Source organism: Salminus brasiliensis, chromosome 10 (assembly GCF_030463535.1).
Source record: "Salminus brasiliensis chromosome 10, fSalBra1.hap2, whole genome shotgun sequence".
In the NCBI taxonomy this organism is placed as follows: Eukaryota; Metazoa; Chordata; class Actinopteri; order Characiformes; family Bryconidae; genus Salminus; species Salminus brasiliensis.
In genome coordinates this window covers 12,014,982-12,033,574 of record NC_132887.1, presented here as the reverse complement: position 1 = coordinate 12,033,574, position 18,593 = coordinate 12,014,982, and the positions used below count along the sequence as shown (strand labels likewise).

At 41.7% G+C, this 18,593-nt stretch overlaps 1 protein-coding gene across 4 annotated transcripts in view; it reads left to right on the top strand.

Annotated features, from left to right (window-relative positions):
* Nucleotides 1-13,215, top strand: part of fermt2 (FERM domain containing kindlin 2) — a 41,477-nt gene extending 28,262 nt beyond the window's left edge. For 2 of the 4 annotated variants that reach the window (XM_072689226.1, XM_072689224.1), the window contains 12 exons: nucleotides 382-607; nucleotides 696-798; nucleotides 2,671-2,778; nucleotides 4,647-4,781; nucleotides 4,972-5,021; nucleotides 5,481-5,605; nucleotides 5,695-5,801; nucleotides 5,952-6,170; nucleotides 9,547-9,567; nucleotides 10,167-10,291; nucleotides 10,433-10,574; nucleotides 10,825-13,215. In XM_072689226.1, coding sequence (XP_072545327.1) covers nucleotides 382-607; nucleotides 696-798; nucleotides 2,671-2,778; nucleotides 4,647-4,781; nucleotides 4,972-5,021; nucleotides 5,481-5,605; nucleotides 5,695-5,801; nucleotides 5,952-6,170; nucleotides 9,547-9,567; nucleotides 10,167-10,291; nucleotides 10,433-10,574; nucleotides 10,825-10,998 — 1,535 coding nt within the window. In that variant the 3' untranslated portion in view covers nucleotides 10,999-13,215. The remainder of the gene's footprint in view (nucleotides 1-381; nucleotides 608-695; nucleotides 799-2,670; nucleotides 2,779-4,646; nucleotides 4,782-4,971; nucleotides 5,022-5,480; nucleotides 5,606-5,694; nucleotides 5,802-5,951; nucleotides 6,171-9,546; nucleotides 9,568-10,166; nucleotides 10,292-10,432; nucleotides 10,575-10,824) is intronic. The other 2 variants (XM_072689225.1, XM_072689227.1) reach the window with 1 other exon arrangement.
* Nucleotides 13,216-18,593: the final 5,378 nt, after the last annotated feature.

Here is an 18,593-nt window from a genome sequence, read left to right as displayed (position 1 = left end):
GAGAGGTTAAAAACATTGTTTTTTAACGTGCATCCGCATGTTGCCTCATTCAGAGTTCTATGCATTAAGTGTAGCCGCATTATTGACCGTGTGAACAGCGAGTGTGGTTGGTTTTGTGGTGGTGATGCGCTGGCACTGCATTGTGTTGTGTTTACCTTCCTCACTGCTTTTATCAGGAATCACATTAGGTATATGTCTCCTGAAGTCAAATTAAACATAGTCCTTGGCTAAAATTCAGCATTAAAGGGGATTTCTCTGATGGGAATCATCTTTAGTCCTGGACTAAGCTTAATGGGTGTGGTTTGCTGTACTTGCATCTTACTGTCGAACTTGTACATTTCAAGCTGAGAATGAAATGCTGACGCACATGTTCAATTTCAGGGAGCATCTACTCCAGTCCTGGCCTCTACAGTAAGACCATGACTCCCACCTATGACTCTCGAGATGGCAGCCCACTCTCCCCCACTACTGCCTGGTTTGGAGACAGCCCGTTATCTGAGGGCAATCCCAGCATCCTCGCTGTCAGTCAGCCCATCTCTTCACCCGACATACTGGTCAAGCTCTACAAACCACCCTCTCTCTTGGATAAGGCAAAGATCAATCAGGGGTAAGTGCAGCGCTCTGGTTCCAGTAGGGGGGGGCTCTGTGATTTCTGATGATTCAGGCTTTAAATTGGTCTTCTGTGTGTTCTGAAGGTGGCTGGACTCCTCCAGGTCTCTGATGGAACAGGATGTGAAGGAGAATGAAGTTCTTCTTTTGCGGTTCAAATACCACAGCTTTTTCGACCTTAACCCTAAGGTTGGAACCCATGGCTTTATTAATTATTGTTTAATCTATTGTTTATTTGTTATTAGCAGAGCGGAACTCGAAGCTTCTTATTTTTGGGTCTGTGTGAACATAAACACACTGAAGCTTTGAGCGTCATTCTTTACTTTTCAGTGCATTTGAGGAAGCTGGTACAGGCCTGTCATCCTCCATGAAGTATAGCTAAAATCTGAAAAATGCTCTGAGATATTTATTCATGTCTTTGTTTTAGAAGTATCAGCATAGGCTTCACTGCATTGGCTGTGTGTTTACAGTAATTTTAAAAGTCTGGTGTTGACATACTAGTGGGTGCATAGTGATGGACCAAAATACGTTGCTGAGCTAGTAGCCCCATATTCAAATATTAGTTCCTCTAATTAATAGTCCCTAGGACTAAGCAAAAGCACAGGGGTGATTGTGCCTTTGCAGATTCTGCTATGATACTCTGGTATGGTCTTCCCTTAGACATTAGACTTCATAGTTCTAGGAGTTCTTTAAAGAATCTTAAGACACTTTTGTATGTCGTAGCAGTTGAGGTTGGACACAGCTAGTCTTTGTTGGAGCACTTTGTATAGTGTAGCCTTATATATACATTTTTACTCACTTATTTACCTTTAGGGTTGCAAAGGGGTGGAAGGTCCAATAAATTTCCAGTAAATTACCGGTGACTTTCCTTGGAAATTTATTACACATCATTAATGTACCGTTTTTTGATTATTTGTTTTGTTGTTGTTGTGCTGTTTTTTATTTTGTTTTTTAAGCAAAACTTGCTTAATTAATCAAAAAAAAATCAAAAACATTTTTTTCTGTCCGCATTAGCTGGTGTGAAATGTTCCCATACATCAGATGATGCACATGTCATTCCTCTGTTGAATAAAATGACTAAAGTGTAAAAAGACTAAAGCTAATGGTCTTAAAAATGTTGAATAAATAATTAATAAGTATTAGTTATTGGTTAAAGGAACCCATTGAGGAACAAAATATAAATGTAGCTAGCCTGTGCTAGCCTTGGTAAGCTAACCTCTTGCAAACTGCTGTGAGATTACACTTTGATTTAATAGTTGCTTAAATGTTTCAGTGCGATTACTGTCAAAAAACATATGAACCTTGTCAAACTATTGCCTGACTTTAGGTAGTCCTTTGGTCCTAATGTGTGCTTTCAGTAGTGGTGGGTGTCAGGGTTCTAGAAATCATCTGGACATATGCTGTACATGTGATGGAGCAATTAACAGTGCATGCTGGGGGTGTGGTCTCAATAGCCCTGCAGTGTGCAATGTGCCATGTGCCTGGGATTAAGGAGCAGCTTTGCTATTAAACTGTTTTGTTATCGTATCTAATTATTTTAGCCACGATTATGCCTTTGCCAACTATATGTAAGTTTCTCACCTTTTAGATTTGAATATTCCCATTTTATTCCCATTAATTCCCATGGTAAATAACTACTTGCTTTACATCAAATATGTTTTTTATTCTTAAACCAATGAACTGGCGGAAAATGTTTGCATTGAGTGGCCACATCCAAACATGCTCTTTTTTTATCTTAAAATAGTTAGTTTACTAGTATTTTTTTTCCCTCTCATTCTTCTTCCGATTATTTATTTATTTTTGATTGTATTACGTAAAGTGTCCACACCTACTATTGGCACTGCCGTTACAGAGCTGCGCTAAAACTGCAAGCAGTTTTTAGATGATTGACATTTTGCTCATAATCAGCAACCCCACAACACTAAGCTTTGATCAGGTAGTTGTTGCAGCTGACACAGTAGGTGTGGTATAGAGGAAGTAGCTTTCAGAGGTGTCTTGTTTGCTCAGCTGGTAAAAACAAGCTGTGCTGGGGGTTAATGCTGTCTCTCTTTCCCCCTGCAGTATGATGCCATCCGGGTGAACCAGCTTTATGAGCAGGCCAAATGGGCCATCCTGCTGGAGGAAATCGAGTGTACAGAGGAGGAGATGATGATGTTTGCTGCCCTCCAGGTAAGTAAGAATAAGGGATCAGCTGCGAATGTGTCTGTCTGAATTCCAAAAGGTGGGAGGTGCATTTCCAATGCCTTATTAGGCTGTTGGGATTGCTTAGTAAGCCTGTGATGAGTGAGCATGCAGTGTTTACGTTGGGCTCCCTGCCCTGCCGCACTGTTAATGAATTGAATAGGCTCTGTGCCTGTAGGCCAACGTTTTAGTTTTGGCTTGAGTCGTTGTCTGCAAAGCCACAAAAGACCTTATTTCTGCACTCAGTATATCCAACAAGAATTGCGGTGTCATGCTAGTTGTTTTAGTTAACATTTTATATCTAAATATTTAATTAGATAAAGATTGTTTGCCATGTGTGATGTGGTGGGATGATTAAAGACAACCTTTACTGTTGAGCTTTGTCAAAGTATTATTTTAAATCCACATGTAAATAGGTGGATGGACAAAATAGGTGGATGGACAAAAAATAGATAGATAGCCCAAGTCCTACTAATAGGCCAAGTTTGACGTGGCCATGTTTGACGTGCACTATTTTTGAGTTGGTAGACATTAAGAAACAAGTTCATGTAGTAAATGTGAAGCCATGTAGAATGCACAGAGCTTTTACATTAGGAAACTTGGCCCAGGATGTAAAGAGGAGCTTTAAGAGATTTTTGAGGGTCTGTGTGTTTTAAAGGCCCATTAGCCCCTTCGAAAGCCCCCTTGGCCTTGGAGACCCTGCTATTTCAGATCATCGTAAAAGAGCTGAGTGACAAGACCCGAGGACGCCACACTGTCTTCACCCCCAATGTATATATAGAGTGGGTGTCCGATAGATGGGAGATGGGACCGACCTGGACCACCCAGCCTAACATCCATCCATCTCCAGCAGCCATGCTGAAGAGGTGTTAGTTTTTCAGCATGGGATTTGTTGAGGTGTATCTGGGGTCTAGTGTTTCTTTGCCTTACACATGCTGGCTACAGGGGAGTTTAAATTAGACCCTACTTCACATCAGTCCTCGCTGGGTTTTGTCGTCTGGATGAGTAGCTGAGGTTGGGGTTGGGTTTCAGGCTTGTTGGGCTGGAGGGTGTCCAGTGGTATCTGCAGGTATCTGCAGCAGGAGTCTTAATAGAACTGTGAGAACTCAATTAATTATTTAAATTCTTAAAATATTGTATGTGTGGTTAAATTCAAGGAAATCTTCTTGTAGATGGTTTATTTATAAAACCCTGTAAAAGGTTCTATATAGCACTGACTGCACTGACAGGACTGTATAGAACTGTATAAACAAACATAGTCACTTTGTTTAAATGAAGTCTTCAGGGGGAATGAAGATGAGTCCTGGCTGTCCACATTCTGAACAGTGACCCCAGAAGTGAAGGTAGTGACCTATGCCCAGCTTTGTCATCCATTTTAAAACTTGAGTTGGCTATATAGAAGTAGTGTGAAGCAGTGTCTTAAAATACGCCTGCCCTCTTAGACCATCTGCTCATTCACGTACAGGGGGGAAAGAAGGGGGGTCGTATGACTGCATAAATACCATTTGTCAACAAGTTGTATTTAGGGATGAGTCTAACAACTCCATTGTCATTTCCCCCTGCTAAAAGCATATGACTCGACTTCAAAAAATAGATTGACTAAATGTGTGCAGTTGTAGACCACAAAAGGCATTCTCAGCTAACTCATTCAGTCATCTAACTGTTGGCAACAGTGTGGTGAAGAATTAGTTTGCCATGGAAAATTAGATCATGGTTACTGTTCATATCTACATTGTATTACACACAAAGGAGAGAATACTGGCCTTGTTGCTTTCAGATGCTCAGTAATTTAGATTGGGATGTCGTTACTGTTCGCCTGTTGTGTGATTTATATTATCATTGTTGGATTTTTTTAGTATCACATCAACAAGCTGTCAATCATGTCTTCGGATAATCACATGAATAACAGTGAGAAGGAGGTGGACGAGGTGGATGCAGCACTGTCTGATTTGGAGATCACCCTGGAAGGAGGAAAAACCTCCAATGCTCTGGTAAATTAGCTCTTCTTTCACACATTCTCACTTGTACACCCAGTCCTGACGTCTCCATTGTACTCCACTGCTTTTCAAATACAGTGACTACAGGTCCACCTTTTTGCATTTTACGATGTCAAGCAGTCACAGCATTTAAATGTGTTCCATCAACCAAGTAATCGGTTGTTTCCATGTTTTCCTCTTTCAGGGTGATATTACGTCCATTCCTGAACTGGCGGACTATGTTAAAGTCTTTAAGTAAGTTGAATACAGCAGAAGAGATGTATACTTTGAACTGTTTCAAAAGGTGGAAGGTTTGCAAATAAGCTTGGGAACTCATGTGAGCCTTTCTCCGGTGCTGAATTCATATCTCAAAATAATTCTCCCATCGGAGTCATTTTAAGATCAGTGGACTTAAGTAAATAAGCAAGAAAACAAATGGCTATTCCTTTTATGCTGTAGCGCACAAACCAGCCTTTTGATGTGTTATTCATCACAAATGATTATATAATCATAATTGAATAGTTTTTAGTATGATTTTGAACCATTGGCTCTAGTTAAGAGTTAGGATTCAGCTTTGCCATTTGTAAAAGTATTGTATTTATTTATTTATTTACTGTTCATATTTATACACCATCGTTTGTTTTTATTTTATTTATTTTTAAACATTTTTTTAATCCCCCCCATCCTTGCTATATCTCTCTTTCCCCCTTTCAGGCCAAAGAAACTGACACTGAAAGGACCCAAGCAGTACTGGTGCACATTCAAGGACATCACAATTTCTTGCTACAAGAGCCGTGAGGAGGCCCATGGCATACCCGCCCACCAAATGAACCTAAGAGGTAAAGGCTGCTTCAGGTCTTCTTTTCTAGGCTTGTTGTGTTTTTGGAAAAATGTGTGAAGCTAAGTGCTACATACTTTGTCTTTCCAGGCTGTGAGGTGACACCAGATGTCAACATTTCTGGTCAGAAATTCAACATCAAGTTGCTAATCCCAGTGGCGGATGGCATGAATGAGATCTGGCTGCGATGTGACACTGTGAGGAAGCACACCCACCCACACAAAAACACACTCACACGGCATTAAGTCACTACTCTCTGTAGAGCTCTCTTCGGAGCAGAGTAGCAAATGAAACTTTTTTTTATTAATTAACATGCTCAATCATTGTCCTTGACCCCTCATCTTTAGGAGCGGCAGTATGCGCAGTGGATGGCTGCCTGCCGTCTGGCCTCCAAAGGGAAGACAATGGCGGACAGCTCTTATAACCTGGAAGTCCAGAACATTCTCTCCTTCCTGAAGATGCAGCATATGAACCCAGACCCACAGATCATTGAGCCAATCACCACCGATATTAACCCTGAATGTCTGGTGTCTCCACGGTACCTGAAGAAGTACAAGAACAAACAGGTAACTGGAGCCATTTTCACACTCGTGTGCCAGTACATTACTGACATACCTTTGCTGCTAATGTTCAGGCTTTGCATCATTCACACTTGCAGCTGTTCTACAGTGTTTTACTGGGATGCACGTACTCACGTTTGCCGTCAAAGAAATATTTTCAACAGGATGTGATGTCCTCAGCATGAATAGCAAACAGCTCATTTGTTTCTGATTTGTATACAGAGCACACTGCAAAGTTTTCTACTGTAAAATTAAAAGCTTCACAGACAATTTCCACTTTGCAGCTACGGTGTGTGTGTTGTTGCTTCTCTCAATGAGTATGCAATTAGAGTTGTAGGAAATGCACTCCCATTACTGCACATAAAACTGAAAGCTTGACTGTAAAAACAGAAGAAGCTGATTCATCATTACTCAGGTTTCCCGCTAATGTGCTGGCTTTTGCACATTAAGCCCCCCTGTGATTTACCAGAAATTGTACTAGGTTGTACTAGATTTTGTGCAAGCTGTGTCGGTCACACTTTAAGGCTTCTCATTTAATTACCATTCATTTCCTGAGGGGGGGAAAAGTACATGTGTGAAAGGGATGTTAGAAGTGTTTGTAGTAGTTGAAGATGCTTTCAGCTCAAAAACCTCCAGGAATTCTACATTTTTGCTCTTTCCTGAAATTATACACCCAAGTCTGGTTATACTCATTCTGAAGGTCTTGATAACCTGGCTCAGGAGTGCTGGGAGCTTGAATATAACCCAAATATGGACTGATTACTGATCCACTAAGATTGAACTAAAGCTCTCTGGAGGAGATGTCACTTTAAGTGGGAGTGCACAAGAAGTTATTGGAAAAAGATAGAAGGGCAGACTAAAACCCAGACAGGACTAGAGCAAGATTGAGAAACCAAGGGTAAGGGGTGAAAGCCTGAAGCGAAGAATTGATTGAATCTGGTGCTGTTATTCTGCCTGAGTTAAGGGTTAGAGGCCTTCCAGCTGGCTGACTGGCATCAGGCTGTTCTCTAGAGGAATGCAGACACACTATCTCTCATCATTTTTTTCTCTTTCTTATTCTCTCTCTTCTCTTACCATGGCAGGGTAACGGACATGCCGGTTAGCTGTAGACATTTATATTTTATTTTTATTTATTTATTTCTTTTTCATTTTTTACATTTGATGGTCTTATTCAAAGTGGCCTACTCATAAACTCACAAGCAGAATATAGAAGTGTCTTGAGGAGAAAACCCATTTTAAAATGTTGGATTGAATCCATACAGCAAAGTGTCCTGATCTTAAATTCAATTTTGGCCTGAACTGTAGGGCACAGTATGTGGCACATGTGTTAGTTGTTAGATTGTAGCGTAGCACAGCACACAACTGTGTGCTTTGATTGATGCTGTGGCACTGCTGGAATGTGCCCAATGTGTAAGTGATTAGAAGGCATGGGGAGGGGGTGTTGTCTATGAAGGTGCAGTAGCATTAAGTGATGAGTCAGAAATGTGCAGTGTGTGTGTGTGTGTGTGTGAACAGCCTGGACCCTGATTTGTGTGAGATTTTGAGATCCTGGCACCACTACAGACTGCTGAGGAGGCTATAAAATGGCACAGGAAATGGCAGGAAATGCCTTATTAAGCAGGGGGAATTTTACGTTCGTTGCAAGTATGGGACTTTCACAGTTTTGCAGCAGAGCTCAAAGTCTGAATGGATGCCTTCTGTCTGCGCCATGTTGTTTTTCAAAATATTCTGCCATGTTTTTTACTCCACTCAGAAAGGAAGATGGGAAGAGAGTGTGTGTGGAGTGAGTACAGGGGCAGTGGCCCTGGAAAAAGTCCAGAAATTGCTGTGTTTTGAGGGGTGGTGGCTGGTAGCGTCCGCCTCCCCTCCCAGCTGCTCTCCACCCCGCCGTCACTACATGAAAGCTTTGGAGCCGCCGATCCCCTGAGCCTGTCCTTAGGACATTGAGGGGGGTGGGGCAGCAGAGAACAGGCGGGAAAGCAGCAGGAAATGAGAGCTGCCTGTGAATGCGGAGTGGGAAAGCAGCCTGGGACAAACACAGCAGCCGCATTCAGCTGTGCAATAAAGGCAGTTGTTGTTTTGTTTTGTTTATTTGTTTGTTTTTCCTTTTACTCACTCTTTCCTCCTCTTTACTTCCCCAATAAACTGGATTTCTCCCCTCTCTCTTTGACAAAGGTTGTTATTTTGATCCTAACTGACTAAGGACTTAATTAGCACAACTGTGTGGATGTTAGATGCCAGAATAGTCCATCTTTGCTAAAAGACTCAAGACAACAAAAGTCTTAACAAACAACAAATAACCACAGCCAAATGGTGGGGCATTCTGAGTCAGTTCTGCTGTGGTTCGGTTTTATTTTAGGCTGTAGCCCCCCCTGGTGGAAATAGTAAGACGTGTATATACACAGCATGATACAACTTTTCCAGCCTTGCAGTGATTAACTATTAAACGTTTTACTGTTGAAATACTTTGTTTATATTTTTAACACCATGCTTGGTGCCTTTTACATTGTCCTTTTTCATAATGAACAGACAAAGATTTTACTTAACCATTAAAATCATTCTTTGTTCTACACTCTAAGCAAAAAGGGTTCTGTAATACTGAAAATGTTGTTTATCATTTTAAAAAGGTTCTTTATTAATTTATCTAGAAAGGTTTTCCTGCAACTGCAAGTCGATACCCGATCCATGTAAAAAAATGCCTGGATCTGCCCCCGAGCCAGAGTCTCGCTGGATGAGATTGTGAAGTCCACATCGTCAGAGATACAAGATTGTCTTGTCTTATGATGTTCATATGCAATGTTCTGCTCCACAGAATATTTATAAAAGCATTAGTTCTTAAGTAACATTTTGAATCTTAGGTGTGTGATCATGCTGTCCCTCACTACCCTAGTATTGCAGTTTCAGTGTGACCTATACTTGATCTTATACATCAGGTAATTATGAAGTTGTTTTAGCAGGTAAATCAATTGGTTATTGATAATATGGGGAACAGTTGCACAGAGAACAAGGTAGTCCAAGACAGAGGTTTGGAAACTGGTTTTGAATAATGTTGGACATATATAAGCCTGGCCCATTTTAGAAGCGCTTACTTGTGTGTGTTAATGTTTGTTTTCCCTTCCCAGAAATGATTTCTCAGTGCTCTACTCCTTAGATGCACACTCTGCCTCCTCCTTTCGTGCCTTCAGCTGGAGGCTGCTGCATGAGCTTTTTCTACTGCACACTCACCTTTTTTTTTTTGACCCCCTTTTTGATGCTCTGTTTGAAACTTGCTAATCTGTTGTTTGACATGTCGTCTGCTTGTTTGCTGCCCTCTCACTTGCTTTGTTTTTATTCCTGTTCTTTATTTCTTCCCCTATTTTGCTCTCCCCCTGCCCCTCTTCAGCCAGGCTATATCAGGGACCTGGTAAGTGAATCGTGTTTGTCAGTTGCAGTGATGTCTGTCTTAAGTCTTGTCACTCACTTCCATTTTAGAGATTCTTCCACTAACTCATTTTGGGTGTCAAGTAGTATAGAATTGGTAGTGGCTGTTATCTACTCATCTCCAATCTCTTCTTAGTACTAACAAACCTTGGTTTAACGTCTTGTGGTGGTGGTGTCAGAACGAAAGGTAAATAAGGGTAGTTTCAAGCAGACAGATGAGGCATCTCTCTGTCCATCTGTGTTTGTTACAGTGAGTCATTAGCCAAGGGGCCGAAGCAGTACTGGACTGTTTTGAGCTTTAATGTGGTTGGGAATGGATGGAGCTCACCACTGAAACCTCTCTCAGGGGTGGGGAGCCTGTCTGCCTCATCACCTTTACTTGCACGTCTGTTGGGACACTCTTAATATCTGCCATGTGTGGCATGCTTGACGACCGTTTGGTAATGGCATGAATGTTTGTGACCATCAGGTTTTGTGACCTCAGCTCTGTTGGAGTGTCCGAGTGTGCGTGTGGTTAACAAGGAGGGAGACTCTTAGTAACTATAAGTATTGACGGTATTTTGTATGTGTGTTTCTCTTCAGATCTCTGCTCGTATCCTGGAGGCCCATCAGAACGTGGCCCAGATGAGTCTGATTGAGGCCAAGATGCGATTCATTCAGGCCTGGCAGTCACTGCCAGAGTTTGGAATCACTCATTTCCTGGCTAAGTAAGTGTTTTCTCTACAGTCTTTGTAATCGTGTTTACCAGCCCCCATACACCCTGATTCCTGCAGATGTTTTTAGGTGTGCATCACCATAAAATAGACACCTGTTATATGCTTATAGTTAATCATATATGTCTTTCTAAGATTCCAAGGCAGTAAGAGAGAGGAGCTGATTGGCATCACATACAACAGACTAATCCGCATAGATGCCAGCACCAGAGACGCCATCAAGACCTGGCGGTTCAGCAATATGAAACAGTGGAACGTCAACTGGGAGATCAAGATGGTATGGCTTTTCTCTTCTTTTTTTTTTTTTTTTTTTGGAGAGATCAAAATAGCGTTTAAAAACACTGACCAGCCATAAAATTAAAAACACATTTATAATCCTGTTACAGTGACACCTGTCAAAGGGGTGGGACATGTGTAATAGGCAGCAAGTGAACAGTCATTGTTGAAGTTGATCTGCTATGAGCGTCTTTGTGATGCTTGTTCAGTGTTTTTGGAAAATGATGAAATCCGTTGTTTTTCTTTTCTAGGTTACAGTGGAGTTTGCGGATGAGCCCAGTCTGTCGTTCATCTGTGCGGAGGTGGACTGCAAGGTGGTGCATGAGTTCATTGGCGGCTACATTTTCCTGTCCACGCGTGCCAAGGACCAGAACGAGTCTCTAGATGAGGAGATGTTCTATAAGCTCACCAGTGGCTGGGTCTGATAGCTGCTCTCCACCCAACGGAAGGGGGATGGCTGGGTTTTTTGTCCCTGTATTGTTTTCCTCGCCTTTTTTTTCTTTTTTTCTTCTTCTTCTTTAAACCACGCCAAGACATGCAAGAGTCTGACATGGCCACACAGCAGTTGTTTGAAAGCTGACAACACCTTTTTTATTTTATTTTATTTTTCTCTTTTCATGCATTAACGCTGACAAACACGTTAATAACACTAATGAAGTGACTTTGAGAAAGAGGGGAATGTTCTCACTCCGCCCAAGGCTTCACCTCTTGCTGAGGCATATCTGATAAATGCTTCCTGAAGTGAGCAGCTACTTTCACAGAGACTCCTGCCTGCCAGTGTCCAGAGTGCTTGGTGTGTGTACGTGTGTGTGTGTGTGTGTGTGTTGTCACTACAGCATCGGACACCTGCCACTGCCTTCCTGCCACCTGCTACTGCAATGCCTGTGCATCCTCGAGGAGCTAGAGTGACATCCATGACCCTTTTACCCTTTTCAGGCTTTTCTCAATGACCGCAGCAGAAGAATATCGAGCTATGTAGTAGGGTTTTGGCAGTCAGTGGTGTGGTGTTGTATGTTTTGCTTGTATTGTTGGGGAATTGAGAGTTTTGGTTCTCTTGGTGCTCATTTGTGTTTAACCCTCTTTAGTCCCTACGCCGCTTCACTGTGATTCAACACACCGTTGATTTTGTGCAGTTGCATTTACTTTCCCTGACTGACACTACAGACTTCAGATTGCAGTCTTTACACTCGTTGTACACACCGCCTCAGTGATCGTAGCAGTCATTTTAAGTTCATTTTAATCGTGAAGGAATTTAAGTTTTGAAGGATTAGCGCTGACTAGATAACACTCAAAACACTAAAATCACTCTCACAGCACGTCTTTATTGTTATTCTGATATAATCTGTTGACATCAAAATATGCAAGCACTTCTACAATGAAGGAAAAGTCCCTGTGTGAATAAGCTGTAGTTTATTGTGTAGCTTTATTTTATTTTATTTTTGTCTAATATCCTGCAGCAGGGCCCTTTGAGGTTGCAGTATAGTTATGCTTTCAGCACTACAACTGTTAGTGGACGGCCTTTGGGCTTTTTTTCCCATTATAAAGAACAGTCACCGCTTTTATTGCTGCAAGAACACGTTTGCAGTGGAGCGCATAAACAATACGATGAAGGCAACATGATGAAGGAATGTCCCAATTGAGTTATACACTAGAAAATGTCTTGAATCAGAAATAGGGCTGGTGTCCGTTATGTGAGGATGACCTCAGTTGATGTTTTGGAGCCTGCTGCTTGCTCTTACAACCAAAAAGCACCATGAAGCGTTTTGTTTCCTTTTCTCCAGTGCAGCCCGCTTTTCTATCTTTCCCACTTTTATCCTAAACCATATAGTATTACTCCAAACCATTATATTGTTATGCACCAGCAATAGGTCACTGTGTTTTAAGGTAATACAGCTTTTTTTTCTGAATATGAAGGAATGCTAAATGAAGTATTAGTTTTTGTAACTAATGTAAAAACACAGTTTTATAGAATTGTACAGTTATTGTCATTTTTGTTGCTGCTTTTTTCTGTCATTTTTTGGAAGTGCATTTTTTCCAGAAGAGGAGGAAAAAGCCATCTTTCAGCATTGTGTGGTATGTGTGCCTGCCAATGTTAAGGTCTTACTGAGTTTTTAAGAGTAAAGTTTATATATATATATATAAATATAAATATATATAATGTGATAAAGCATGTCTCAAGCTCCAGGTCTGAAGAATCTGATTTTAAATCTAGCTGCTGCACATTTCATCACTTCCATATTGAAGGGCTTTTCCATGACTTTTCAGCCTTAAATTAAACATCGTATAGAAATGTTTGCGTGTTTTTAACGGTTTTATTTCTTGAGCACCTAAATGAAGAACCTTTTAGTAACGGTCTCTTTTCTGTGTAGCAAAGTCACTTCACGTCAGTAGCTGTTTTTATGTGGACCCACAGTGATAGTAATTTAAACGTTTAGCTATGAAGGAAAGCCTTCACAGCCTGGAGTTTGAGACACATTGCCATAAAATGAACTAGGTGAACGGCTAGCTTAGCGTTTCTTTTCCTCCCATATTGTTTGTTTTTGTTTGCCTCAGATGTTCAGAACAGCAGTGCATGGCCTGCTGTTTTTAGACTGTAAAAATGCATTTATTTTAAAAATAAAAATGATTTTTATTTAAAATCCTATGAGGATAATATGGTGTTTTTTTTTTTTTTTTCTTTTCACATAATCATATAGTCTCGCTTATGATTATATGGAATTATATTAGCATTGCATTGTTTCTCTTACACCAGCAGAGGTCACTGTCTGGCTGCTACTGGTTTACCCTCGCACTGTTTTATCAGGTAGTCCTGCCATAGCTGCAGTGGACAGGTTTACGATTGCTGATTTTGTAGCCCATTTGTTGATCCACTCTGTTCATTAATAGATGGAGACCACTGAAGGATCACTGATCAGATGTTATGTGGATGATTTTATGTCCTCAACACAGCAGCGATACCAGTATTTTGTGTGTATGTGTGTGTTTGTGTTGAACTGGTACAATCTAAGCAAAAAGGGAATCTTTGGCTCAAAGTGGAGCAATAGTGAACCCCTTTTCCATGTGTATGAAGAACCACTTACCAATGATCCATTTAAGCAAGAGCAAATTGTGTGGAACCCTTTTGCTACACCTTACAGATGTACAGAGATCGCAGCTCATATTATTCCATGTGCAATTGGTTAGTCTAGCTTTTCATCAGCACTCAGTTTCTAAACACAGGGCCACAGTTGGGTAGTGGTCCATGTTCAACCCAGCAGTGACCCTTGAAAGCACCAGCAACTCCACTGTGCCTGATGCACTTGTACCACATGAGGACTGTCACTGCTGAGTTTAGAATGGTCCACTACCCAAATCTCATCTGGTCTGCAGTGGCTCTCTGGTGGTTCATTTCCTCTGTTGGCCTCTACCATGGCCAATCATACGATTGACTAAACAGCTACAGTTCATATATAAATACCTATAAAGCACCTATGAGGTAGATCTAATAACTGGACAACTGTACTGAGAAAGGCCATTTATATGAATTTATGCGAAGCCCACTGAGGTGTGGTTAAAGAGACCAAAATGAGGGTTCTTTTTAGAGCTGAAATAGCAGACAGATGGCAGTTTTATCCGTCCCTCAGTAGGGCATACATTAATACTACAGTTACAAGAAAACATCTGATCCATGTCGGTGTCTGTGAACTATGCATTGATGCAAAGAACTTTTAGAAGACCTCAGTCGTGTTGTAGAGATACATACATCTGAAATGGTCTACGATATGAGAAAATCCATGGCTGTTCCTGCCCTTCCTAGAGTGGGTGTCCTGTTAAGATCATTCCAGGAGTCCAACGAGCAATCCTGGAAGAAGTGATGAAGCTATGGGTAACAGCAAAGACCTACAGAAACCTCATGTGTCAGCTAGTAGAAAAACACTGGAAAAGGATAGTATTCCTGGAGCAACACCAAGAAAGAAGCCTCTACTGTCCAAAATAAAGCATTACGACCATCTCAAGTTTGCCTAATTTTGGGGCTGTTGTGCTGCATCAGAGCCTTGACAAGTCATTATGGAGGGAAGAATGAATTCAAAGGTGTATTAAAAAAATTTCACAGGAGAATGTAAGAACAGCAGTCCATGATCTCAAGCTGAAGAGACGTTGGGTAATGCAACAAGACAATGACCCAAAGCACACGAGTAAATCAACTAAACAATGGTTAAAAAACAAAACTTGTGTTTTGCATTGACCTTACCTTAATTATATATATATATATATATATATATATATTACACTAATATATATTACACTATACACATAAACACTATATAATGTGTTTCACTGTTTATTCAGAATACCCTTAGCTAATGTGTAGAGGCTAGGATTCAAGATATACTTCTAAACTTAGATACTATGACACAAAAATCAACTTGAAGACCATAATACTCTGCGCTACACTTCGCCCGAGTAGTCTTAGTAGAGGTGAGTCTTCAGTCTGAGTTTGAAGACGGTGAGCGAATCTGCTCTTGGGACACCCAGGAGAAGCTCGTCGATGCCAGAAGAGAGAAAAAAGCCTGGACGCTTGTCTTCTGTGGACTTTAAGGGATGGCGGGTCAAGCTGAGCCATATTTAAATGCCCGAAGGGCTCTTGGTACTAATCGGCTTGTGACCACTGCCATCAGGTACGGAGGGGCTGGTCCATTCTTGGCTTTGTAGGTCAACATCAGGGTTTTGAATCTGATGCGGGCAGCGGCTACAGAAAGCAGCCAGAAGTGGAGAGAATGCAGATCTCCACATACTTTGGGAGGACCTGAAGAAGGCTGTGAAAATCCTGACAAACTGAAACATGTTTGCAGGGAGGAGCAAATCTTGTCATGCAAATCTTATTTGGTTTGCTGGAGGGGTGATTGCTGCTAAAGGGGATCTACAGGTTATTACATTCAAGAGTTCACTTACTTAGTATTTTTTTTCACGATGCTTAGTAGAAGAAGTGACCAGTACAACTTAATTGTTACTAAGATCAGTCAGACCATATTTTATTAGTAATCAAAGCACAGATTCAGGTCATTCCAAAGGATTACCTTCTTACTTACTTTTATCTGCCTTACATGCATCTGCCTGTCTCTCGCCTATGGAGCAGATTGCACTCAGTCAGTGTCTTGTGGATGGAAAAGTGTTCCGGGCCACCTGGCATCTTTTATTGAGTGCAGTGATGTCTGGTGTGACACCTGTGCAGACACTGCTCAAGAGGAGAGCGCATGTGAGCTGTGGGAAACGCTCCTTGTCTCTGACTGCCCGTGACTTCTGAATCCTCTGTGAATATGCACCTCCATTTCCAGGATGAACAACACGCGCCATGCACATGATTTATTTGGTAATTCTTGGGTCTCGATCCTACAGTCCCACACGCCGCTCTCAACAATGTCGATAAAGTCCTGAATTGATCTGCGCCCACACAAGCTTGCACCTCCAGCGTGTTCTCCACAGCAGGCCTGTTGGAATGGTTATTGAGAGGCACGTTAGTGGGAGTGTGATCTTTGTGTGTGTGTGTGTGTGTGTGTGTGTGTGTGTGTGTTCCACTACCTCTTCCTCCTTGTCCTGGATGTGTAAGCTCTGTACATTTCTACTTTTTGAACATCCTCTAATTTGGGTCAGAATGGACATCCACAACCACCAACACCAACTTCCACCAGCCCCCAGCGGCTCCAAGCCCCCTTTATTGGTGTGAATGTGACAGCCTGAGTAATGTTCAATGAAGCTTAACTACACATGTGTTTCCTAAACACTTCCATTGCCAAGTGTTATATAATCAGTTGTGAAATTATATAAGACCTTTATTGTTGTGAGAAAGCAATAGAAGATTACAATAGACTATACAATACAAAAATCCAACACTCCTAAAAGGCTCCTTGCTTGGACAGATTGGTCTAGGAAGAAAGAATACTTTACAGAGCACTTTAATTTGTGCATTACACACCATAGTCTTATCAGGTGGCCATTCTTATACTCCTATTCAGTCTCTAATCTAAATAAAATAACTAAAGTAGTTGTACATTTCTAGCCTACTTAATTAGGCAGCAAGTCATTTATTTCCATCACCAACACGGAAAAGTAAAGTGCATTAAGCCAGAAGCAGCAATTACACTGTGTGCAGCGGGACCCCGTGTTAACCAGAGTAACTGACCCTCGCCACATCCATCAGAGCTGCATTCCTCAAGGTGAACTTTAGATAAGGACAAGGGAAGAGCAGTGCACAGGATGAAATGGGGGCAGTGGTGGCTCTGCGGTTAGAGCTCCGGGCTATTGATGACAGGGTTGTGGGTTCGATACCCGGGCTCAGCAAGCTGCCACTGTTGGGCCCTTGAGCAAGGCTCTTCACTCCAGATGTTGGTGTTGGAGTTGGCTGCCCACCACTCTGGGTGTATGTGTGCTCACCTAGTTCACTACCACAGATGGGTCAAATGCAGAGGACACACTTTACTGTACATAATACAGTGACAAATACATGCATATTCACTTTACGTTTGAATGTAAATGCAATCATTTACAGCATTTAGCAGACGCCCTTATCCAGTATGATTTATTAAACAGTTGTGGGATCCTGCAGAAAAGATAGCATGTCAAATTAGTAACAGGCTTTTCTCTCGGACCACCTCATAGCTTTCTGAGGCTTAAACAAGCTCATGTCACTGAAACTCCTCGTCTTTCCACCTCATGTCTCTAAGGCAATGACGTCTCGCTCTCTGGAGATATTAAGGCATTTGTTGTTGTGATCGGCTCAAGACAAAAACTAGGATTTTTACAACTCCCTCTCCGCTCTCGTTTACAACTGGCTGTATGATGTCTCTTCAGTATGTGCTGCTTTCATTCCTTCAAGAACATCTCCAAGCCAACTGTAATTGGCAGCAAAAGCAGAGACAGCTCCATTTCTTTCCTTGTCTTTGAAAATTACAACACACTGCAGTGCAAAAGTAATGTGCTGTTCATCTTCTATCAAAGTCATTTAAGAAAAACTGTAAATCCATTTCATACGGAGACATTTAGATGTTTGTGATTCACTGTCACCCACTGTCAGACGCAGTGGTGCCTCCAGTCCTCTCCTTATATGGGCTTTGAGCCTCAGCCTGGGCCGGAGGTCTTGCTTGGCCGCCATTGCCAGTTTGAATCATCGCCGAGATGAAATGCCACAAATTAGAGTCTCGCCCTGCCTTTCCCTTGCGTCTGATTAGTGGACCATAAACCTGCTGACTCCTTAACCTGCACTGATAATAAAGCCTCTGTCTGCTGACCTCGAATTCTTCCCCTACACCGCGTGTGTAATACAAATGGAAAGCAGGTGTTGTGCAGGAGGTCATGATATCTGCAGTTTATAGAGATGTACTGTGCCTGTCCGGCCTGCCCAGCCTGCCAACAGCCCTTCACATCGGGCCTTTCACAAGATGGGTTATACATCCACACACACATGCGATCCATTTAACACAGTACATACTCCACAGCCCAAAACAACTGCTCTAGCATCTGCATTTCAGACAAACTAGTTATTTAGCCTTGCTTAATGGTAGCTTTTTTAGCCATTATCCTTGTTTTAGGCTGCAGGCTGAGCTTGATTAGCCTTACATTTGCATTGCGGGCTAATTTTCTCCCTAAAAAGCTGCAGAGAATGGAAATGTTCTTCCAGACGCTGCTGAAATTGCACTGAGATGTTCGAGTTAGTAGCATTTTGTCATCGGTGTCAGGAGACTGGAGCCTGTTTTGCCAACAGCTCTTCTAGACACAACGCTCCCTTGACTCCATTTGCCTGGAAGGCATAAGAATTCATTGGCTTAAAAGAAAACATCAACATAAATCCACTGAGCTCAGCCACTGAAGCCAAGAAATCCAGGCAAATGCATTGCACCACCAAGCATTTCTATAATGAGGCGAATGACATTGACGTTATTGCACACTGTATGCTCATGCGGTGACGTTTCCAGTCATTTCTAAGTGATTTCCAGGATACCCCAATCTGCTGATTAATGTTACTCATCAACTGTGTTTCTAATTT